We start from the raw sequence: 25,022 nt of genomic DNA on the forward strand, positions 1-25,022 counted from the left end.
AAAGCTTTCTAATGTGTTGATAGAATCGCACCTGGAGTGAAACACCTTATCCTCACATTAATGCCAAAATAGCAAATAGCTGGAGTCGAGTCTAATTTCATAACATACCTTGGGGTTCTGATCTCGTACCCGAGCGTCTGCCATTCAATGAGATCATGGCGGATCTGATTGTGACCCTTCCCACTCATTCTCTCTCCTGCCACGAGTACGCTCTCTCTCTCCTTCCTGTGCTCTCGCACTCTCGCTCTCCCTCATTTCCCTCCTTCCCTCCTCCCCCTCCCTCCCCCTCCCTCCCCTCCTCCCCACCTCTCTCTTCCCCCCCCTCTCTCTTTCCTCCCCCTCCCCCTCTCTCTTTCCTCCTCCCCACCTCTTTTTCTGACCCTCTCCCTCATTCCCTCTCACTTTCCCCTTCCTTCCTCTCTCTCGCTCCCCATCCCCTCACTTTTTGTCCCCCTCTTTCCTGCCCCCTTCCCCTCCCTCTCTTCCCCCTTTCCCCTCCCTCTCTTCCCCCTTCCCCTCCCTCTCTTCCCCCCTTCCCCTCCCTCTCTTCCCCCCTTCCCTCCCTCTCTTCCCCCCTTCCCCTCCCTCTCTTCCCCCCTTCCCCTCCCTCTCTTCCCCTCCCTCTCTTCCCCTCCCTCTCTTCCCCTCCCTCTCTTCCCCTCCCTCTCTTCCCTCCCTCTCTTCCCCTCCCCCTCCCTCTCTTCCCCTCCCCCTCCCTCTCTTCCCCTCCCTCTCTTCCCCTCCCCATCCCTCTCTTCCCCTCCCTCTCTTCCCCTCCCTCTCTCCCCCCCTCTCTTCCCCTCCCCCTCTCCCCCCCTCCTTCCCCTCCCCCTCCCTCCCCCCTCTCTTCCCCTCCCCCTCCCCCTCCCTCTCTTCCCCGTCCCCTCCCTCTCTTCCCCTTCCCCTCCCTCTCTTCCCTTTTCCTTCTTCCCCTCTCTCCTACCCTCCTCTCTCTCCCCCCTTCCTCTTTCACTCCCACCATCTCTCTCCTCCCCCTCTCTTTCATCCTCCTTTCTTCACCATCTCTCTCTCGCTCTCTCTCTCTCTCCCTCTCTCTCCCTCGTCTCTCTCTCCCTCGTCTCTCTCTCCCTCCCGCCTTCTCTCCCTCCCTCCTTCTCTCCCTCCCTCCTCTCTGCCCCTCTTCCACCCTCTCTCTCTCCATCTCCCCTCGCCATCTCTCTCTCCCCCTCGCTCTAGCCATCCTCTAACTTTTGGTCTCTCTCTTTCTCCCTCTGTTTTCCCCCTTCTCCTCTATTCCCTCTCTTTCCCACCTCCTCTCTCCCCTCCCACTCCCTCTTTCACCCACCCTTCTCTCCCCCCCTCTTCTCCCCCCACTTTCCCCCCCCTCTTCTTTCCCCCCTTCCCCCCCCACGCTTCCCCCCCCACTGTTCCCCCCCACGCTTCCCCCACGCTTCCCCCCCACTCTTTCCCCACCCACTCTTTCCCCCTCTTTCCCCCACCCACTCTCCCCCCTACTCTTTCTCCCCTATTCTTTCCCCCCCACTCTTTCCCCCCCCAACTCTTCCCCCCCCCCACTCTTCCCCCCTCCCCACTCTTCCCCCCCACTTACCCCCACTCTTTTCCCCCCCCACTCTTTACCCCCCCACTCTTTACCCCCCCCACTCTTTACCCCCCCCACTCTTTCCCCCCCGCACTCTTCCCCCCCTCTTTCCCCACCCACTCTTCCCCCCCCCCACTCTTTCCCCCCCGGCACTCTTCCCCCCCTCTTTCCCCACCCACTCTTCCCCCTCCCCACTCTTCCCCCCTCCCCACTCTTTCCCCCCCAACTCTTTCCCCCTCTCTCCCCACCCACTCTTCCCCCTCCCCACTCTTCCCCCTCCCCACTCTTCCCCCCTCCCCACTCTTTCCCCCCTCTCTCCCCCTCCTCCCTCCTCCCCCCTCCCACCCCCCCGTACCTCTCCCCCCTTCCCCACCCCATACCTCTCCCCCCTTCCCCCCTCCCCCCTCCCCATCCACTCACCCCGCTCCCTCCCCCCTCCCTCCCCCCGCTCCCCCCTCCGCTCCCTCCCCCCTCCCTCTCCCCCTCCCCCCTCCTCCTCCTCCCCCCTCCTCCCCCTCCCTCTCCCCCCTCCTCTCCCCCCTCCTCTCCCCCCTCCTCCTCCCCCCTCCCTCTCCCCCCTCCTCCCCCTCCCTCCCCTCCCCCCCCACCCTCCCCCCCCACCCTCCACTCCCCCCCCACCTCCCCCCTCCCTCTCCCCCCTCCTCCCCTCTCCCTCCTCTCCCTCTCCCCCCCCTCCCCCTCCCTCTCCCCCCTCCCTCTCCCCCCCTCCCCCCCTCCGTCTCCCCCTCCCACCCTCCATCTCCCCCCTCCCTCCCTCTCCCCCTCCCTCTCCCCACTCCCCCCTCTCCCTCTCCCCCCCTCCCTCCCTCCCCCCCTCTCCCCCGTCTCCCCCCCTCTCCCCCTCCCTGTTCCCCTCCCCCTCCCTCTTTCTCCCCCCTCCCTCTTTCTCCCCCCCTCTCTCTCCCCCTCTCCCACCCTCCCTCTCCCTCTCCCCCACTCTCTCTCCCCGCTCCCCCCTCTCCCCCCTCTCCCCCCTCCCCTCTCCCCCCCTCCCTCTCCCCCCTCTCTCTCCCCCCCCTCCCCCCTCCCTCTCCCCGTTCCGTCTCTCTCCCCTTTCCCCCCTCCCCCTCTCCCCCCTCCCCCGCGCCCCCTCTCCCCCCTCCCCTCCCTCTCTCCCCCCCACCCTCCCCCCCTCCCCCTCCCTCTCCCCCCCTCCCCCCCTCTCCCCCCCCTCCCTCCCTCTCCCCCCTTCCTCTCTCTCCCGTCTCCCCCTCCCTCACCCCCCTCCCTCTCCCACCTCCCTCTCCCCCCTCTCTCTCCCCTCCTCCCTCTCCCTCTCCCCCTCCCTCTCTTCCCCCCTCCCTCTTTCTCCCCCCCTCTCTCTCCCCCCCCCGCTCCCCCCTCTCCCACCCTCCCTCTCCCTCTCCCCCCCTCTCTCCCCCCTCCCCCCTCTCCCTCTCCCCCCGCTCTCCCCCTCCCCCCTCTCCCCCCTCCCTCTCTCTCCCCCCTCCCTCTCTCTCCCCCCTCTCCTCTCCCTCCTCTCCCTCTCCCCTCCTCCCCCCTCTCCCTCTTCCCCCCCTCCCTCCTCTCCCCCCCTCTCCCTCTCCCCCCTCCCTCTCTCTCCCCCCTCTCCACCGCTCCCCCGTCTCCCCCCCTCCCTCTCCCCCCCTCCCTCTCCCCCCTCTCTCTCCCCCCCTCCCTCTCTCTCCCCCCTCCCTCTTTCTCCCCCCTCCCCCCTCCCTCGCTCCCCCTCTCCCCCCCTCTCTCTCCCTCTCCCCCCTCTCTCTCCCTCTCCCCCCTCTCTCTCCCTCTCCCCCATCTCTCTCCCCCTCCCTCTCTCTCCCTCTCCCCCATCTCTCTCCCCCTCCCCTCTCTCTCTCCCCCCTCTCTCCCCCCTCCCTCCCTCGCTCCCCCCTCTCTCTCCCCCCTCCCCCCTCTCCCCCTCACTCTCCCCCCCTCCCTCTACCCCCTCCTCTCTCCCCCCCTCTCCCCCCTCCCCCCTTCCCCCCTCTCTCCCCCTCTTCTCCCCTCCCTCTCCCCTCCTTCTTCCTCCCCTCCCTCTCTCCCCCCCACCCTCTCCCCCACCCTCTCCCCCCACCCTCTCCCCTCTCCTCCCTCTCCCCCCCACCTCTCCCCCCCACCTCTCCCCCCTCTCTCCCCCTCCCCCTCCCTCTCACCCCTCCCCCTCCCCTCTCTCCCTCCTACCCTCTCTTTCCCCCTCCCTCACTTCCCCCCTATTGCCCTCCTCTCTCTCCATCCCCCCTCTGTGCCACCTCTCTCTCTTCCTCCCCTCTCTCTCCACCCCCTCGCTTTTTGTCCCTCTCGCTCCCTCCCCTCAGTCCCTCTCTCTCTTTCCTCCTTTCTCTTTCCCCCTTTCACCACCCCTCTCTCTCTCCTACTCCCCTTTTTCAATCCATCCACCCCTCTCTCTCTTTCCCCCCTCTCCCCATCTCACTCCCCGTCCCCCCTTCTCCGCCCCTCCCTCCCATCTCTCTCTCCCTCTCCCTCCCTCATCTCTCACTCCCTCCTCTCTCTCTACCCCCTTGCTTTTTGTCCCCCTCTCTCTACCCCTTTCCTCTTCCCCTCTGGGGGAGAGGTGGTGGACGCTGATGCGGTGGTGACTTTTAAGGGGCGTCTGGACAAGTACATGAGTAGGATGGGAATGGAGGGTAGGGGGTTTTAGTTCAGTCGGGCAGCATGGTCGGTGCAGGCTTGGAGGGCCTGAGGGCCTGTTCCTGTGCTGTAATTTTCTTTGTTCTTTGTTCTTTCCCCCAACCATCTTCTCTCGCTCCTCCCTCTCTCTCCTACCCCCCCCCTTTTCAATCTATCCTCCCGTCTTTCTCTTCCCCTCTCTCCCTCTCCCTTCTCCTCCCTTCCCTCCCTCTTTCTCTCTTCCTCCCCCTCTCTCTCCCTCCCAACTCTCGCTCTCCCCCCTCCCTCTGTTTACCTCCTTTTCTACTCTCTCTCCTTCCTCGTCTCTCTGTCTCTCTCTCCCCCCCCCCCTCCCATTTCTCTGTCTCCCCCTTCTCTTTCCCCTCCCCCCCCCCCCCGCCCCTCTCCCCCACTCCACGCCAATAAATGGTAAAATGTTACATTGTTCCATTCACTCATTTCAATTCACCTTGGGCAGGAATGTAAAACAACAAATTGCTGGATGGAAAAGACAATTGGGTGGGCTGTATAACATGCTTCTGCCTCACTATTGTCTATCTCATGTTGCTGCTCTCATTGAAATCTCAGCCTTGAGCCTTGAACATGCAATAATAAATACTACAGTATTATTAAAGGATGGTGACTGTTGTAGATCTGTAGGAACATAAGAAATAGCAGCAAGATCATGAGGCCCCTCTAGCCTACTCTGGTATTCAATGTGCTCATGGCTGTTCTACCTCCAATCCACTTTCCCATCCTATCCCTCGATTCCCTTATCTGTCCCAGTCTGGAATAAGTTCATAAGATATAGGAGCAGAATTGGGCCATTCGGCCCATCGAGTCTGCTCTGCTCGATCACGGCTGATATGCTCCTCATCCCCATTTTCCTGCATTCTCTCCATAACCCTTCAACCCATTACCAATTAAAAATCTGTCTAACTCCTCCTTAAATTTACTCACTGTCCCAGCATCCACCGCACTTTGGGGCAGCGAATTCCACAGATTCACAACCCTTTGGGAGAAGTAGTTTCTCCTCAACTCTGTTTTAAATTTGCTGCCCCTTATCCTAAGACTGTGACCTCTCGTCCTAGAATGCCCCACAAGAGGAAGCATCTGCTCCACGTCTACTTTATCCATGCCTTTTATCACCTTGCATACCACAATTTGATCTCCCCCTCATTCTTCTAAATTCCAGAGAGTATCGGCCTGAACCTGCCTGAATATCCACAGCACTCTGGAATAGAGAATTCCAAAGACCCACAGCCCCGACAGCAAAGACATTTCTCTTTCTCTCGGTCTGAAATCCGGGGTTCTGATTCCTTACCTCCGCTCAGCAGCTTCATCACCAACCAGAGCTCATCTTTCACAACAAATGAGGTGAAATAGGTCACAACATTGGGGTGATTGCACTGACTCATGGCTTGAATCTCTTTCTGTTCGGAGAGAAACAGAGAGGTCAGCATTTTACAGAAATATTAGCTGGAGTTCAAAATGTGTTTCTTGCGTCCATGAAATCAACCCAAACAAGCTGGCATGACAGAGGCTGTCACCAACACGACTGTTGCCTTCTGTCCACTTAGTCCGGGTTGGTGAATGTCCCCGGCTCGAGTTGTGAATTGTGGTTACCTTTTGACTCATGCTGGAAAAAGTGTGTGTGTGAACTTTGGGTGAAGACAGTGTTAAACCTCATCGTGAAGCCTTCATCAGGTACACAAATTGCCAATGCTTACCTACCCAGATTTACAGATCAATGAATGGTCACTTGGTCAAAGTACTGGATGGCAGCTGGTAACTGTAGAACTGTGCCAGTGTGTGCCACTTTCACATCAGGAGAGGGATCTTTTGCTGCACCAATGAGATGCAGGAGAATAAAATATGCCAACCTCAAGATAAGAAGGAGCTGAATGAATTTGCTAGATTGCTGAGGTGTTGCTTAAATGAGCTCTCATGATGTACTCACGAGTGTTGAATTCCCAAATTCCCAATTCTGTCTCCTGTCAGAGGATATTGGCAGTTTGGGCAGATGCTGAAGATAATTCATTCAAATGACTGGAGGCACCAGCCGTAGTGACTCCCCACCAGAGGGCGGCACGGTAGCACAGTGGTTAGCACTGCTGCTTCACAGCTCCAGGGACGTGGGTTCGATTCCCAGCTTGGGTCACTGTCTGTGTGGAGTTTGCACATTCTCCTCATGTCTGCGTGGGTTTCCTCCGGGTGCTCCGGTTTCCTCCCACAGTCCAAAGATGTGCGGGTTAGGTTGATTGGCCATGCTAAAATTGCCCTTAGTGTCCTGAGATGCGTAGGTTAGAGGGATTAGTGGGTAAAATATATGGGGGTAGGGCCTGGGTGGGATTGTGGTCGGTGCAGACTCGATGGGCCGAATGGCCTCTTTCTGTGCTGTAGGGTTTCTATGATTCTATGAATTGTTACCATTTGTTGGCAGCATGAGGCATCACATCACCCCTGACTTATTTTATCTGGTGTTTTGGAGCCGGAGGCTGGGCCTCTACCGCTGCCAGCAGGAACGGAGAATTTGGCGCTCGACCAAATCTTCATTCACTGCAGCGGGATCGGAGAATCCCAGCTGCTGGCGAGGTCTGAGAATCCTGGCCAGAAAAAGGCCATCAGGACTTGCTGGAATATTGGTGCCAGCCATCCATCCCTTCATCATAACTCTAAATTCCTTCTCTATGCAGGTTCCTGTTGAACTAATTTATGCTGCTTGCTTTAATGGTAAATTTAGTCCGTGACACTTTTATGAAATGTGCTATTTCATACGCATTGAGGCCCAATGTTTCCAACTCCATGGTGCAAAGCAGGCTGTCTGCCAAGCTGGGAAATACAGCTTGAATCTGCAGCTCACTGTAGCCTGTGAGCTTGTGGTGGGCTAGCTGTACCCTTTAACCCTATAACTGTCATTTGATCTGATTTTCTCGCCCTGCTCCCAAGTTGGCCAATGCCTCGATTCTACCAATGCCTTGCCATTCACTGGTGCATTGTGTGGGAGCACTAAAGGTTGGAAAGACAGTCCCTCGCATAAAACCGGTGCCACAACTCACCAGTAGCTCGTCCATGCTTGTGTTGCATTTCTCCAGGTTGATTCTCTTTATTGCCACACGCTCCTTCTTGGGTTTGCAGAGAGCTGCTTGCACCACAGCAGTGGCCCCGCTGCCTGCAGCAGGAAGAGAAAAGAAACTCACAAATAGGAATCGCAACAAAAAAAATCAGCCCACAAGTTGCTCTTGACTTTTCAATAGAGCTTCCAGCTACAACAAAGCTCCTTCCAAGCCAATCTTCTGCTATTCCTGATAGACATTTTTCTAACTCGAGGGCCAAGTCTTATCTATTCATTTACTGTTGACACAAAACCATGCCCAGTGGTCTCTCCGTGGGGCTGGTCTTTAAGTCGGTTTTCTAAGCTTTTAACAATTCTCAAATACAAGTTGTTGTTGCCAGTTGTAAGGTATCCAGCTCACAGCAAGTCATGCCAATAAAAATGTGAAATACTGAGTCACCACATACATGTTCAAACACACACTCGAAAATGTGTTTTGACTGATTATTACCTTTAATATACTCAGATGCAGGTTGAAACTTGCAATTACCTACGAGTATCGATTTCTTGATTTCAGCTATGCCACCAGGGGGAGCTCTTGAGTCGAAACCAGTTGGCTTCTAACAGGGAAACGGGGAAGAGTGGGGGAAAGATTCAACCCAAGTTGCTCTCTTGCAAACACGGTCCCACAGCTTTTATTAATAGGTTGTCGCTATCTTAAGTAAAAACTTTGCCTTGTGGGAATGTGTTGGCTCTTCCACGCAGGGACACGGCTGAGGATGAAAGAATTGAACCCATGCTCAGCACTCTAGTGGCACTAGCTGTTGTCATAGCACCACACTTCCAAACTGCTTTGAAGAGACTCTTTCATCTCTATTCAACTAGTTCACCCACAGCCCCTCCTCCCCTCACCTTTAAAATGTCACTACAACAGTATCAACAGCCCACCCAAACTGAGCAGCATTTTATGCTACTGCCTCAGTCAGTTACCTGGTTATTTTTCACAAACAAAAGAAGATTCTGTGTCAATTTCTTCACATAGGCTCAGCAAAGACATTTTCACCTCTGATTCAGAAGATTGTGGGTTCAAGCTCCAGTCCTGAGACGACAGTCCCATAATCTAGATTGACATTGCAGGAGAGTACTGAGGGAGCATTGGACTGTGCTTTAACTTGACGTCAAAGATCCCATGACACTATCTGAAGTAGAGCAGGCCAGATCTTCGCAGTATTCTGACCAATATTTATCCTTCAACCAACACCACTTCAAACAGATCTGGCCATCAGCACATTGCAGTTTGGTATTTTTCTCTATGTAACAGTGACTAGATTTCAAGAGTACCTCTCTGGCTGTGAAGCACTTTGGAACATCATGAGGATGTGGAAGGTGCTATAGAAATGCAAGTCATTTCTATTTCTGTAAATATTACAGACCACGTCTCCAAATTGATGCAGCAAATCCACCCAGTTACTGCTGACCTGTGAAAGTGCCGTGTTCCTGTTAATTTTGCTGTTAGCAGAACCTGTGCTGAAATTCTGCACATTTACCACCGTGAGGATGAGCTCTGACAATCTCAGCACAAGAGAAATCACACACTCACCACCGTTGTTTGATCACATTTACATTATACTATTGAGCAGGCTTCTAAAGAACATCATTGGCTGTCAGACAGCCTGAGATCATGAAGGGTGCTATATAAATGCAAGCTTTTTTTAAAAACAAGGATACATTTATAGGTTGCCAACATTTTGTCAACAACTAAGGCACATTGAAATACCTGGGAATGAATCACTTATCAAATAAATCACAAACATTGCCTCCCCTGCTATCCTTCAGGCGCTGACCCCTCACTGGGCTGCAGCTTCACAGACACAAAAGCAAAATGCTGCAAATCTGAAACAGAAACAGATGACGCTGAAATTACTCAACAAGTCTGGCAGCATCTGTGAAGAGAGATGGAGAGTTGACGTTCCAGGTCGGAAATCTTTCGTAAGAACTCACCTACCCGAAATATTAACTCTGTCTCACTGGGCGGATGCTGACAATTACATTTGTGGAGTCTGGAAATCATTAGAATGGTACGTAATGGTTCAATGTTTAGTGTTCAGTATTAATAGACCAGTAGTAAATGGAAGATGCCAATAAATATGATGGCTGTGGCCTGCAGAGTGTTCGTAAGAACCAGTGCCATACCAACTCTTAACAAGAACTAACTGATTCTCCCCTCCCTATTCTCCCAGTGTTGGTCTGCGGCAGAGTGATGATGTTTATCAGTAAAGGTGGCATTCAGTTCAATAAGGCCACATTGCCAACATTCCCTTTGTTTAAATAGGCATATCCTGAAGGTCTCGATTGGCAGCACTTGTTAATTCCCAGTTCCTGCACTTGGGGGTAAGACAAAGTTATCAAAGTCCAGAAAACCAGCAGGAAATGGCTGGATTTTCTCCTCTTTTTTTAAAAAAAACTTAATTTTAAGATTTTTTAAAAATTGTTTTCCTTGACAAAGTGTGCTGCTTTAACACGTGATGTCTTCAGTGTGATAGGCGCATACTAACCACAAAACCTTAAAGAGTAATTTCCTGAATTCACGCTGTGTGTGAGGGGCTGATATTGGAAGTTTGAGTGCATCATTAACTTAAGTGACTGGAAAGTCATACCGGGTGACAGATTTTCGACACAAGCTCTCATTGGAAGTACAAAGTCAGAAAATTACTCCTTTTAAATATCCTGATCGTTGTGGACTGAACTATGTAACTGTTGCTAAACTCTTACAAACTCTGGATTAGGATATCAAACACAAAATCTAACCACTTTAGGGTTAAAGGGGGATTAACTATATGAAAAGTGTATGTGAAGAAAAGTTCCTCGGATCTCATAGCATATCACAGCCCCAACTCACAGTAAACTGACTGAAATGCCACTCACAATGATAGTATTCCTCCATGACACTGCACGCAAATATAATGGATCCTCCGTTTATTTTATTTTTCACAAAGGTTTTTACAACTTAAAGTTAGCCATTGTTTGAACAGAAAAAGACAAAGGTGTCAGCGTGATGTAATATTTAAACAACTTATGTATAGATGCGTACCTCTCCCACCTCTGTATTTTTTTAAATTCATGGGACACGGGCTTTGCTGGCTGGGCCAGCATTTATTGCCCATCCTTAGTTGCCCTTGAGACTGAGTGGCTTGCAGAGGGCAGTTGAGAGTCAACCACATTGCTGTAGCTCTGGAGTCACATGTGGGCCAGACCGGGTAAGGACAGCAGATTTCCTTCCCTAAAGGACATTAGTGAACCAGATGGGTTTTTCCGACAATCGACAATGGTTTCATGGTCATCAGTAGATTCTTAATTCCAGATTTTTAAAAAATTGAATTCAAATTCCACCATCTGCCGTGGGGGGATTCGAAACCCAGCCCCCAGTTTTTGAATTAATAGTCTAGTGATAATACCAGTGGGCCACCACCTCCCCTGTATCCTCAAGTCTCAGAGTGACAGAGATGTGAGCACACCACGGACCTGGTTATTCACGTTCAGATCACATGTAACCTTCTCCACAAGCAAAACCAGAATCATCCCAGAGAGTAAGGACAATTCCAGGCTCCTTTTCATTGTGATCAACCTCCTCCACCAGCATGTTCAATGTCAAATGTGAGGATCTTCTAGACTTTTTTGTCTCCAAGATTGAGACTATCCTGTTGCCTCAGCCACAGTCTCCTCCTCCTCTGGCTTTCCCCTCAGAGTAGCCTTGATATCACGACACTCTGCAGCTTTCCCCCAGCCCATGGTCTATGCATCCCTCACATACTCACCTTCATCAACGCCGTATTCCTGGCCTCAATTCATTAAAATCATTAATAGCTCCCTCTGGAAAGACATCATTCCCTTCTCCTTTAACTGTCATTGCTCATTTCTCCGTTAGCTTGCCCTCGATCCCTCTCTCCTCTCTAACAATGGCTCCACGTCTATCCTCCCATTCCTCTCAAAGGTCTTTGCAGATGTTGCTCCCACCCAGTTTCATGCTCGGCTCTCCCACATTCCCCTGTTTCAGTCTATTCAATCCAGTTTATGTCCTTTGAATCGCAAGAAGACCGTCCTGATCAATGTCACCAACATCCTGTGTGAGAGTGACTATAGTCTGTCATCCTTCCTTATCTTCATTCATCTCTCCACACTATTTGATCACTCCACCTTTGCCACTGCCTTTTCTCTGTGGTTAACTCCGTGGCACTTTTACATATCCCAATATGTCCAACATATTTCCAGCAATAGCTTCTCCTCCAATGTCCACTTCCAATAAACCTGACAGTTTTAGCCCTAGGCTACTCCTTCTGCCTGAGGATGACTCTTCTCCACAACCCTGAACTCCACAACCACCTGTGTTAGACTGTTCATGAATGTCAGGTTGTGATGAGTCAGCACTTTACCGAATTGAACATTTTGAAGACTGAGGCCATCTGATTTTGCTCCTGATAAAAAGGACCAGCAGCCTAGACTCGGTTCCATTCCCCCTTCTGCTGTTCATTTCTTTTGAACCAGACCAACTGCAACCTTGGTGTCTTGTTCGAACATAAGCTGAGCTTCAAACTCCACGTCCTTTCCATCGGCAAGACTGTTTACTTCGACCCCTGCAATATTGAGAGATCTTAGCTGATCACGCATCCTGGCATCACCTTCACACTCAACTTCACTAATGCCCTGCTCACCAGCCTCTGTACCAGCCAAAACTCTGCCGCCCACATCCTGTCCCATCACCCCTCCGTCCATTGCTTCCCTCCTTGCTCTCCTCCAAGTCCTTGCCCTTCACTACATCCCTGAACCTTTCTGCCTGCTTTATAAAAAGCCCTCAAAAAGCTTGCCCGTCCCACACTCTAACTCTTGCTTTGTTGCTCCCTGTCCATTTTTGTCCTGCAACTTATGTCCTCTTACAGTGTTATGAATGCTATCTGAATCCACGCTGATGTTGGTGGCTGCACCCATTATTTTGATGCCCTCTCTGTGTTTGTGTTAGGTAGCCAGGTTCTTTCTTTTAAGTGGGTCGCTGCAGCATATATGCTCATCCAAAATTATGCTTCCAACTCATCAGTCGGTAGTGGGAACACAAGTATAATGTCCTTTGTCCACTTCCATCAGCATCACAAAGTTTTATAAAAACAACTTATTCAATATCATGTGTGGCAGATGTTTAAAAACAAAAATCTCCTCAGTACATGCCGTTTCTAAGGTCATGCATTGGCAATGCATTAAATTCTGTAATGGAGCATTGTGATGTGCAGCCTGTTAGCATGTCGTATGAGTGAATTGACAAGATGCTAATGAAGTACAGAGAGAACTGGATAGAAGTCAAATGCTTACAGGGGTCATGGGTCATGGATTCAGAATGAACTGCTGGTTGGTTTTGAACTGAGGGATAAAGAACAGCTTGCTTCCATTACAAAGAGTGAAGTGTTTTGTAACACATCACTACACACCGTTCTTCCATATCTAGTTCTCCATCGATGCCTGAAAACACCACTGTCACGTCAGAGGAGGGGAAGAGCCTTCACCCACGGGCAAAATCACAGCCAAGACATTTGAGCAGTGAGAAGGACATCACACCTTTTCAAGGATCCTGCACAGGGCCACCTCAGGAAACAGCCAAGTCATTAGTCTGCGCACCTGAAACACATAAAGGAACACCTTAGCCACAATGCACAGCAGTTGTCCCCCTCAACACCCTCTTAACACCTTGCGCACACAGGGTGTGATCCAAGAACCCAGGGCAATGACAATATTCCACCACACGCATGGAAACATCAATGCCTTGCGTCACACGGTGCAGGTAAGGACACCTGAGCAAGCTGACTCACTGGTCAATTTGCTCACCCTGAGTGATGTACAGCCAGCGACCCTCCCTCCAGTCAATGCTCCAGTGAGTTGTTTGAAGCATTGTTGGAGGGAGGTTGGAATGCCAGTGGGCCTGATGTGCTCCTTCCTCTGTGTGCAGTATTTCTACTGGGTATTTGTAACCTGGCCAAACACGCTGGACCATTCATTTCAACCTTTTTTATATATAAAGTAGTGACAATAGTAGGTTTACTTCAGTTATTATGTAGGAAAAATGTTAGTCATTTACCTTTCAAATGTTAACGGTTTAATCAACCATTATTTTTTCATCACTCCTGACTCGATCGCCTGCTTTCCCCTCGGTGCAGGACCTCCATTACCATTTTTAAAAGCGATTGAAGTATGATTGGCCGTGTATCCAGCTCGTTCACTTCCTGGAAGGTTCCAGTGCTCCATCCACTACAGCAGCAGCCTCTCTCTTGTTGGCACGAAGTCAAAACCAATGAGTTCTTCAGTCAATGGTTCGACAGTATCCCTTCCATCCATTCGACCGTACCCGACATCCACGGCAGACTTTGGTCACCTGAAGCCTCGTCACTGCTGACAGTTTTGTTTTAAATTCATTCATAGGATGTGAGCATCCCCCGGGACGGTATAATTTATTGCCCATCCCTAATTACCCTTCGCTGAGTGGCTTGCTAGACCATTTCAAAGGGCATTTAGGAGACAGAGTTAATCACATTGCTTTGAGTCTGGAGTCGCTCGTAGGCCAGACTAGGTTAGGACAAGAGATTTCCTTCCCTAAAGGACATGGTCATCATTACTAAGTTCCCAAATGGCCATGGTGGGATTTGAACTCATGTCTCTGGATCATTTGCCCAGATCTCTGGATTACGCGTCCAGTAACATAACTACTATGTTACCATTCCCTTACATGCAAGTGAGTATGCAAGTGAGGTGGTAAGCCAGTTTAGTAGATACCAAGTCTTTCCCACAAAACACGCCACCTTTCCCCTGAACCTCTTTGCCTGGATCCAAAGGGAAAGGGGGACACAAAATGACTCCACTGGCCTCACATAGGAGAGCGCCATAAGTCATTGACTTTGGTACTTTGCCTGTGAAAGTCAGCTCCGAGCAAAATTCCACATTAGACCTACAGGTTTCAATGGTCTCTTATCCTCATTACACTATTGCCAAAATAACCAGTTATTGGCTTTCTGGCAGCCTTAGAAAGTTTTAAAGTTTACTTATTTGTCACAAGTAGGCTTACATTAACAGTGCAATGAAGTTACTGTGAAAATTCCCTAGTCGCCATATTCCAGCGCCTGTTCGGGTACACTGAGGGAGACTTTAGCATGGTCAATGCGCCTAACCAGCATGTCTTTCGGACTGTGGGAGGAAACCGGAGCACCCGGAGGAAACCCACGCAGACACGTGAAGAACATGCAAAATCCACACAGACAGTGACCCAAGCTGGAATTGAACCCGGGTCCCTGACGCTGTGAAGCAGCAGTGCCAACCAAACACTCGTTCCTTGGAAGCACAGTCCACACACCAGTCATCAGAACAGCCCTACATTCCTTCACTTAGCCACGTCAGGATCCCTGCCATCAAGTGGGCTTTAGATCCCATTGAGTGCTTAACACTGAGCTTCAGCCTAACATAGATGTTGGATTCTCAACCAACAAGGTACTGAATTTCTTCACTTAGTCTCTGATCATTAAACACAAGTCTCTTTTAGCCATGTATAGCTTTCCTACTTTTGTGCATGTGGATAAAGCTCATTCTTCTATGTGCATTTGCAGATTCGCTGCTACTCCATACTCAAGCTTTTCGACCTCTTTGTTGCTAATTCCCAGTTCTGCTTTTTCCTCTCATGTTCTGTTTTCTCCCTGCTCACCAAAGTCTCACTGCTCTCCCACCCTGTTTCCACAACATTCCTCTCTCAGTCAATGCTACTCTTTCACTGATTTCCTCCTCTGCCCCCTGGCCCAAGCTTGAAAGCCCCCTGCTCCTATCTAATAACCATCCATCACACCCACCATGACGCCTGCTGCGTCCACTCAGTCATCACTGCGCTGTATTCTCGATTTCTCACAATAATTACTCCCTCTTACATATTTTTCCATCTTCAAAACTGTTCTCAACCTTGCCTTTGGTCACCTCCCTAACTCTTGTGTCTCCTGCTGTGTCCATTCCCCTCTTTTGTTGAAGTCCCGATGGGAGGTTTAATTCAATGACAGCCAAATGTTGAAAATCTGGTCAATTGTGACTAACTTAATGTATTTCTATTGAAGAGGCTTGTTTCAGTTCTCAATCCAATTGTACTTCACATTTGCTTCCATGTCACATCTAGAATTTTCTACTTTCCATCTATCTATTCAGAGAAAAGTCTGAAGACACTCAGTGTCATCATGTTACACATTAAAGTATCAAGAGAGAAAAAGACCAGTCATTTTTTTCCTGATTTGGGGCTGTGAAATGTCCCAGCACTTGCAAACTTTCAATAGCAATCAAGCTCAGATTGACCTTGGGATCAGTTCAGGTTTTCTCTGTAATAGCTTCCTCGAGGCACAAGTCAAGGTAGCAGCCGAATTATCACAGCCATTGCAGACTATCATAGAATCATAGAGAAATATCCACGAGCAACACCACAGGAGACCAGCTAGATGATGCAAATAATGTTCATGTTCCACACATATCATCAGGTTATTTCACGATTAATCAAAAATGAACGCTGTACTTTGCCATCTTTGTATCAGTATAAAAGTTTTGAAACGTGTACATCAGATACACATACACATTTCTGTGTCACATTTGGAAAAACCAATTATTCCTACGTTACAGAGAAACTGGCAACAGAAATATCTTCTAATTGACCTCAGGAATCACCCTGAACAAGTTTAATTTCCTTTCTTCCAGTGGCAGTGCTGCACTGCCTCCACTAGTGGGAGGGTGTAATTACAGTGTGATATGTTTAAATAGGATGTTGCCATTATAAATGGGGGCACCGCAGGGGCTGGGCTGCATCACCACCACCGGAATGATTTAGTTAGTTAAGTTTCCTTTGACGTTTTGTATGAGTTGCAGTGCTTTTTGTTTAATTGACTGATTATTGGTTTTATTGAAAAGAGTATAACTGGGGGCATAGGAATTTACAATGGAGAGAATTGACAGGAAACGTACATAAGAATTAGACGATAGTATATAGATAAAGCTAAACCAAACCATAAATGTTGGTTGCATGCCAAAATCATCCATGCTGAATTTGAATGGATATTAGATACTGAACTTTGAATTAAATTCAATCAAATATAACAGCATATTGTCAGCAGTGGCTAACAATGTCATCTCCCATTCAGGAAATTGTTGCTGCCTCTCCAACACTATGGCCTGCTGCTTTCACTTATCTGTTTATATTTTATACTATTGCTGAGCATTGTCTGTGTTATTACAGTTACATATTTTGAACCAGGAGCAATGCCACAGAACATCAGACAGTAATTGCAATGGTATCTAACTGCATTTTGAATAGCCCCAGCATCTGTGCCTTTATTAACTTGCCTGGTAGATTAGAACATAGAACATAGAAAGTCACAGCACAAACAGGCCCTTCGGCCCACAAGTTGCGCCGATCACATCCCCACCTCTAGGCCTATCTATAGCCCTCAATCCCATTAAATCCCATGTACTCATCCAGAAGTCTCTTAAAAGACCCCAACGAGTTTGCCTCCACCACCACCGACGTCAGCCGATTCCACTCACCCACCACCCTCTGAGTGAAAAACTTACCCCTGACATCCCCCCTGTACCTACCCCCCAGCACCTTAAACCTGTGTCCTCTCGTAGCAACCATTTCAGCCCTTGGAAATAGCCTCTGAGAGTCCACCCTATCCAGACCCCTCAACATCTTGTAAACCTCTATCAGGTCACCTCTCATCCTTCGTCTCTCCAGGGAGAGATTATTCCAGTTAGCACTCTTTGAGAAAAGAACATAATAAGTCAGGAATGCTAAAAAGCCACTCGGCCCATCGAGCCCATTCCCTGCAATGATATACCATGGATTCTTCCACCCCCTCAGATTTCTCTTCCTAACCCTCCCACGTCAATCAAACTCGAGGATTAACATCCCAATATCCCTCAAACCCATTCTCAACAGATATTTGGCGAGCATTTATACAGAATTACCAATATTGTTCTGCTCCCATTAAGGATAGCGAATTCAGAGAAGCGTAAGCAGCAGGGATCATGGCCTTTGGAGACCATTATGAAGAAAGAGTCAGACAACTGAGCAGGTTTTCTCTGGACAAGATGAAGAGTTGCGCTACAAGTCATCTTTAGGACATTAAAAGATTCAGATAAGGTCAAAGTACAGAGGCTCACTTTCCTGGACAGTACACAGTTACATCAAAAATGGTTCCTGTTATCTGTTTTAAGGCCCCTTTTCACTCACTCCCATTTACTATTCGGTGTTGCTATTTGGCTACATTTTAAGTAATATTCTGAGTCATCTATATTGTTTAATATTTGATGTGCACCGATGACGACTGCTCGCATCCTGAAAACTGTCTTGTTTCCAGACTGTCGAACTTGAGTTGCGCTTATCTTCCATTTTCACAATAGAGATCAGACCTGTTGCTCTTCTCTGCATCTTTTCAAATGCATTTAAATGGCTTGCCAACCATTCTAAACACAAAAGCCTGGAATTTCCTCATGTGTAAACTTTCACTGTGCTTCCAATGAAACAGGATCGGAGGAAATTCCAGGCCAATATTCCCATGGAACTAATTTGTTTTCCATGATGCTCTTGTTGTGATATCACTTTGAGCACAGGTTTGCTTCCACACTGCAGGTATTGGAATACTAATTTCTATGGAAGTTGAGACTATGATATATCAGGGGACAGAAAGTGTGTGTACTATTTCCAATTCTTTCTTTAAATGAAATATCCAAGAGACTCCCTGGCACCACACCAGAATGTTCGATCTCTAGCAATATTGCCCAAACTGAGAGTTCAATGTACCACTCTGATTTTGTTTAAATATGGTGGTCGCAGTGTAACCACTGCTGTGTTGGAAACTAACTGCCTTCGCTCCACTCAAAAGACCATTCATAAGATGAGCAGGAGTTCGCATGGTTATCAGACAAGAACTCCACTGGGGCCTTAGTGTCAGCAACTCTGATTTGACATATTCCAGGAGGTTTTGTCACTAACAGCCCCACCCCCATACTGCTAAGCACACATACACTGGTGGCACACCACTATCCCCGGCCAACTAGAAATTGCGCACACTCTTCATTATCCAATTGCAACTCTACTGGGCCTTGATGTGAGCAGAGGATGGAGGACAGTTACTTCCCAAACCAAAATTAAGGGGGAGAAATCCAATGGCCTGTCACTCTTCCTGACATTCCTAGTGATCAGCAGCAGCCTATTTTCCTCCTGCAGTTGGTGATATCGTCTGAATCCTGAGATTAGATTAGGAACGATAACAGAAGTTATCAGAGATAACACAGTTATTGAGTCACGACCCAGAAGGAGGGCTAAAAGGGAAAGCTGTAAATACTGAAAATGCAAAGCCAGCATATGGAAAAGAAAGAGAAGCGGAACAAAAGTGAAGCCTTTTTTTGTCTTGAGGTTTTATCTGCACATCTTTAATACCAATACATTAGGTGGCTAAAAATCAGCTTCAGTCACATCGGAATGTTCCGGCGTATCTTTGTTATAATTGTTGTCGAATCAGTAGTTGTTGTCTGGCAGATGCCAGGGGCAGCTGGCTAAGCTTAATAACTATTGTAAAATATATTGTGTCATGGCTGCTGTTCCCTTATTCTTTACTGTCTGGCAGTTTGAAGCCAAGTCAGACTAGTCTGGTGGGGTGTCCAACTATTCACACCTTCTGAAGGCAGCAGGAGCATGGGAGCAGGAATAAAACTGAAGAGGGTTCTGGGCACAATACAATTTTGCTTATACGTCTGAGCAAAACACACTCACTGGAATATAGGGGACTCAAGCAAACTATGAGAGCAATTTGAATCATGGAAGTCAAAAATATCGAGTATTAAACAGTCCAGAGTTGCTGAGTATAATGACAGCTATATCAATAAAGGCAGAACAAGAGACACTTTCCATACTTTTGTAAATGCAATTAGGGGCCCAAAAACTATTTGAGAGCCCCTTTGTAAAATTGGACTCCCCTTATTGCATCCTGTGCAAGGCCTATTGTGTTTAGGAAAATGTGGTCTGCAGGCGGCCTAATTTGCAACCTTAATTGGATTGCCACCAAAAGATAAGCTTTTAAAAAACGTGGAGCCATAAAGTTAAGGAGTGCTCTTCCTGTGTCCTCTGCAGCGTTGAAGACTATTCCTGGCAACTAGTCACCCCAGGGCAATAGTGGGTAGGCCTCTGGTCTGCTGCACAGCGATTGTTCCCTGCACCTGGTTCACATCAATTTCAAAGCCCAAGAATAAGAAAGAGACTGACTTTTCCCCCACTCCTTACAGAAGAAAAGCTGATGCTAAATGCTGGGGCCTGTTGTCTGGCTGAGATTAGCTCAAATCAACCACTAACTTTTCTGGTGTGTATGGTCGAGTCCCATGCTTGAGAGCAGAAATTTCCCTCTGTACAATTTTTTAAAAGAGGTTGGTTAAGGCATTGGGAGAGCTCCTTCTAGTTGGAGAATTGCAGCAATTTTGAGAAGCTGTTCATTATCCCCAAACTACATTTCACAGACAACAATTAAAGCCTGCTCTCCAAGAGGCAAACAACATGACAGCACTCACTGTCAGGCCTCACCGATGAAAAATGGCCGCTTCAGTGAGCAGGGTACTGAAGAGATGCCAACACCCAGGGACTGACCACTCCAGCATGAGTCAGCACCTTCAAAAGAGAAGAGTAATTGTGTGTAAAGATCACACTGATAATGTTGCAGAAACATTGATGTAATGGAGGATAATTGTAGACTCCAGACAAACTGCTGGGACTCCCAGCAACATATAATTGTGCCTCTTCCCACTAAGGCGGAAACCACAGACCCTCTCACATGCTGTTTATTTTGTTCAGTCACTGCTAGTGATGGGCTTGTTGAATTGTAAAGAAAGAGGTGTCACTTTCACTTTATGGGGTCCTGTTTAAAATCTAAGGAAGCGGAGCAGCAGCTGTGATGATCTGCAGTTAGCACCAGAGACTGCTCGAGAGTTTGCTGCACTGTTCCTCACAGCTGTAATCAAGTCGCTGCCAGTCTCTCGGAATCTTTTTTATCTCTTAAAAGGTTTTGAAGAGAGGAAATATTCCTGTCTCTCCTTCATGAATAATAAGTCACGTTTTTAAGTTACAAGTCAGCCATGATCGTTTTGAATGGTGGAATAGGCTCGAGGGGCTGAATGGCCTACTCCTGTTCCTATGTTCCCCTGACTGAGGATGCCCTGGTTCTTCACAGAATCACAGGGAAATTGTCACACACCATTTCACCGCTCCTGGCCTCCACTCAGCTTGCAGCTGAGATAGGAAACGTGGGGGTCAAGCCTGTACTCCTTTGAGCTGGTGGTTGCATTGTGGAGAACACAATACAAATTCAATGATTTCTGAGCAAGAGATGAATTCCATTGCCTCACATGACCTGTATTAGTCACTGACCTGAGCCAATATCACTCCCACAGGTTCCCTCCTCCATCCATTTCAAAAGGAAGAAAAACAGTAAAGACAGGGAAATAAGAAGACTGGTCTGAGCTGGTCTTGTATACCTTAAAATGGATCACCAGTAAAAACTGGGAATTAAGAATGCTGGTCCAATACTGTTTTTTCCTGTTGGGTGAAGAGTTTCCTCACACAAAAGCTACATTTTTGTCATCCGAGTCCAAAGCAGGAGATGCAGAATGCTGTTCCGTGGTCTGTGACCTCAGGAGGGACCCCCCCGTTCCTCAGACAATATGAGGTAACCTCGCCTCCCTCACAGAGTTTCACATCTTCAGTGTGAGTGCCGCAGATGCCAGTGTGACGCTCTCTCACAACACATGAAGTCACAAAGTGGCCCGACTCCTTTCCCTCCATCTGCCCTCCACCCCCAAACAAATGAAAGGTCACAAAATGACTCACCAAAATGGGCAAAGGTTTGAAAAATGAACAATCTATAAGTGGGGGGAGACAAGAAAGTACTTCTTTGGCGAAGGACACGTGGAAGTTCATGACTCATGATTTCATTGTTGACAAGTTACTCAATGAACTATTTTCCAGTCACAAATCGGAAAAAAATAAAACAAAAAAGGTTTGCAGATGCTGCAAATTTGAGCAGAAAGTACGACAAATACACAGCGGATCACAGGGCAGCTGCAAAGTGAAAAGATGGTTGAATGCTTTAGTTGCTGACCCTTCCTCTCAAACGTGAGCCTGCCTTTTGTTTCAGATGCTGACCTCCTGCTGTGCATTTCCAGTACTTTCTGTCGTTCACACTACAATATCTAGAAATCTGTACCAGCAGCACATTCCTTTTCAAAAAATATCCTGTTCCTTCCCTGGCAGCATTTCCCCCCCTTCTCTCTTTGGTGCTGGAACAGTTAAACTCGAGTGAGGCAGAGTCGGGGATTCAGTTGGCAAAGGTTGTGAACACAAGGTACATGGAGTTCAAATGTCATGTTAGAAAAAGGAGGAAGACTGGTTGTAAATGGTGGCTCAGTTATCGCTGTGTGGTCTTGCCTGCCACAGCACCTTGGTCACGGTGACTAAATAAGTATCCCAGTGACTGAAGATTGTATACTTTAACAACACAAATGGACTCAATATCAAGATACAGTGTTCCTATTTTCCTGATGAGACATTTCTAAATATTCCTCTTTGCTGCATGAGTTTGCCCTGTTTATTTTACAGTATATTTTCAGCGCAGGGAATATATTACAGATATGTGCACCAAAAAATGTTTCAAAATGATGAAAATATTGCCCCAGTTTATTTTTCAACATTGTCAGGTTACTGCATGCAAAGATCCGCTCCTCAAAATGGAAACTGTGGTTGCCTACATAACAATACCTTGGTTCATTCTATGTAAAGCACTCTTGAGATGTTTCTCAGACATAATGGGGTGCTGTATAAAACAGAATTCTGTCTTTTTGTGCTATTTATATCATTTACCATTTCCTCTCGCAAATACCATTTCTCTCAGACACATTCCTTCTCCTTGCTGTTTCAGCATTGTATCCTGTGGTATCCACTATGCTCCTCGACCGCTTTCAGACATTTAGCTCCTTTTTTCCCACACCGAAAAACATTGCAAACTCCCTCCCTGACCAGGTCTCTGACTATACACTCCCTCTTAATCCCTGACCAGGCCTCTGACTATACGCTCCCTCTTACTCCCTGACCAGGCCTCTGACTATACGCTCCGTCTTATTCACTGACCAGGCCTCTGACTATACACTCCCTCTTATTCCCTGACCAGGCCTCTGACTATACATTCCCTCTTATTCCCTAATCAGGCCTCTGACTATACATTCCCTCTTATTCACTGACCAGGCCTCTGACTATACATTCCCTCTTATTCCCTAATCAGGCCTCTGACTATACATTCCCTCTTATTCACTGACCAGGCCTCTGACTATACATTCCCTCTTATTCACTGACCGGGTCTCTAACTATACGCTCCCTCTTATTCCCTAATCAGGTCTCTGACTATACACTCCCTCTTATTCCCTGACCAGGCCTCTGACTATAGGCTCCCTCTTATTCCGTAATCAGGTCTCTGACTATACGCTCCCTCTTATTCACTGACCAGGCCTCTGACTATACACTCCCTCTTATTCCCTAATCAGGCCTCTGACTATACGCTCCCTCTTATTCCCTAATCAGGCCTCTGACTATAGGCTCCCTCTTATTCCCTGACCAGGCCTCTGACTATACATTCCCTCTTATTCCCTAATCAGGTCTCTGACGATACGCTCCCTCTTATTCACTGACCAGGCCTCTGACTATACACTCCCTCTTATTCCCTAATCAGGCCTCTGACGAGACGCTCCCTCTTATTCCCTAATCAGGCCTCTGACTATAGGCTCCCTCTTATTCCCTGACCAGGCCTCTGACTATACATTCCCTCTTATTCCCTAATCAGGCCTCTGACTATACACTCCCTCTTATTCCCTGACCAGGCCTCTGACTATACATTCCCTCTTATTCCCTAATCAGGCCTCTGACTATAGGCTCCCTCTTATTCCCTAATCAGGTCTCTGACTATACGCTCCCTCTTATTCCCGAATCAGGTCTCTGACTATACACTCCCTCTTATTCCCTGACCAGGCCTCTGACTATAGGCTCCCTCTTATTCCCTGACCAGGCCTCTGACTATACGCTCCCTCTTATTCCCTAATCAGGCCTCTGACTATAGGCTCCCTCTTATTCCCTGACCAGGCCTCTGACTATAGGCTCCCTCTTATTCCCTGACCAGGCCTCTGACTATACACTCCCTCTTATTCCCTAATCAGGCCTCTGACTATAGGCTCCCTCTTATTCCCTGACCAGGCCTCTGACTATACACTCCCTCTTATTCCCTAATCAGGCCTCTGACTATAGGCTCCCTCTTATTCCCTAATCAGGTCTCTGACTATAGGCTCCCTCTTATTCCCTGACCAGGCCTCTGACTATACGCTCCCTCTTATTCCCTAATCAGGCCTCTGACTATACGCTCCCTCTTATTCCCTAATCAGGTCTCTGACTATACACTCCCTCTTATTCCCTGACCAGGCCTCTGACTATAGGCTCCCTCTTATTCCCTGACCAGGCCTCTGACAAAAGGCTCCCTCTTATTCCCTGACCAGGCCTCTGACTATACACTCCCTCTTATTCCCTGATCAGGCCTCTGACTATAGGCTCCCTCTTATTCCCTAATCAGGCCTCTGACTATAGGCTCCCTCTTTTTCCCTGACCAGGCCTCTGACTATAGGCTCCCTCTTATTCCCTGACCAGGCCTCTGACTATACACTCCCTCTTATTCCCTAATCAGGCCTCTGACTATAGGCTCCCTCTTATTCCCTAATCAGGTCTCTGACTATAGGCTCCCTCTTATTCCCTGACCAGGCCTCTGACTATACGCTCCCTCTTATTCCCTAATCAGGCCTCTGACTATACGCTCCCTCTTATTCCCTAATCAGGTCTCTGACTATACACTCCCTCTTATTCCCTGACCAGGCCTCTGACTATAGGCTCCCTCTTATTCCCTGACCAGGCCTCTGACTATACACTCCCTCTTATTCCCTAATCAGGCCTCTGACTATACACTCCCTCTTATTCCCTGACCAGGCCTCTGACTATACACTCCCTCTTATTCCCTGACCAGGCCTCTGACTATAGGCTCCCTCTTATTCCCTAATCAGGCCTCTGACTATACACTCCCTCTTATTCCCTAATCAGGCCTCTGACTATACACTCCCTCTTATTCCCTGACCAGGCCTCTGACTATAGGCTCCCTCTTATTCCCTGACCAGGCCTCTGACTATACGCTCCCTCTTATTCCCTAATCAGGTCTCTGACTATACACTCCCTCTTATTCCCTGACCAGGCCTCTGACTATACACTCCCTCTTATTCCCTGACCAGGCATCTGACTGTACGCTCCCTCTTATTCCCTAATCAGGTCTCTGACTATACACTCCCTCTTATTCCCTGACCAGGTCTCTGACTATACGCTCCCTCTTATTCCCTGACCAGGTCTCTGACTATAGGCTCCCTCTTATTCCCTAATCAGGCCTCTGACTATACGCTCCCTCTTATTCCCTGACCAGGCCTCTGACGATACACTCCCTCTTATTCCCTAATCAGGTCTCTGACTATACGCTCCCTCTTATTCCCTGACCAGGTCTCTGACTATACACTCCCTCTTATTCCCTAATCAGGCCTCTGACTATACGCTCCCTCTTATTCCCTAATCAGGCCTCTGACTATACGCTCCCTCTTATTCCCTAATCAGGCCTCTGACTATACGCT

At 48.6% G+C, this 25,022-nt stretch overlaps 1 protein-coding gene across 1 annotated transcript in view; it reads right to left on the reverse strand.

Annotated features, from left to right (window-relative positions):
- Positions 1-11,999, reverse strand: part of LOC144481852 (STE20/SPS1-related proline-alanine-rich protein kinase-like) — a 45,708-nt gene extending 33,709 nt beyond the window's left edge. The window contains exons 1-4 of the mRNA XM_078201002.1: positions 11,774-11,999; positions 9,081-9,122; positions 7,234-7,346; positions 5,499-5,607 (exon numbers count right to left, since the gene is read on the reverse strand). Coding sequence (XP_078057128.1) covers positions 5,499-5,607; positions 7,234-7,346; positions 9,081-9,122; positions 11,774-11,999 — 490 coding nt within the window. The remainder of the gene's footprint in view (positions 1-5,498; positions 5,608-7,233; positions 7,347-9,080; positions 9,123-11,773) is intronic.
- Positions 12,000-25,022: the final 13,023 nt, after the last annotated feature.

The sequence above is a fragment of the Mustelus asterias genome, chromosome X (genome assembly GCF_964213995.1).
Source record: "Mustelus asterias chromosome X, sMusAst1.hap1.1, whole genome shotgun sequence".
In the NCBI taxonomy this organism is placed as follows: domain Eukaryota; kingdom Metazoa; phylum Chordata; class Chondrichthyes; order Carcharhiniformes; family Triakidae; genus Mustelus; species Mustelus asterias.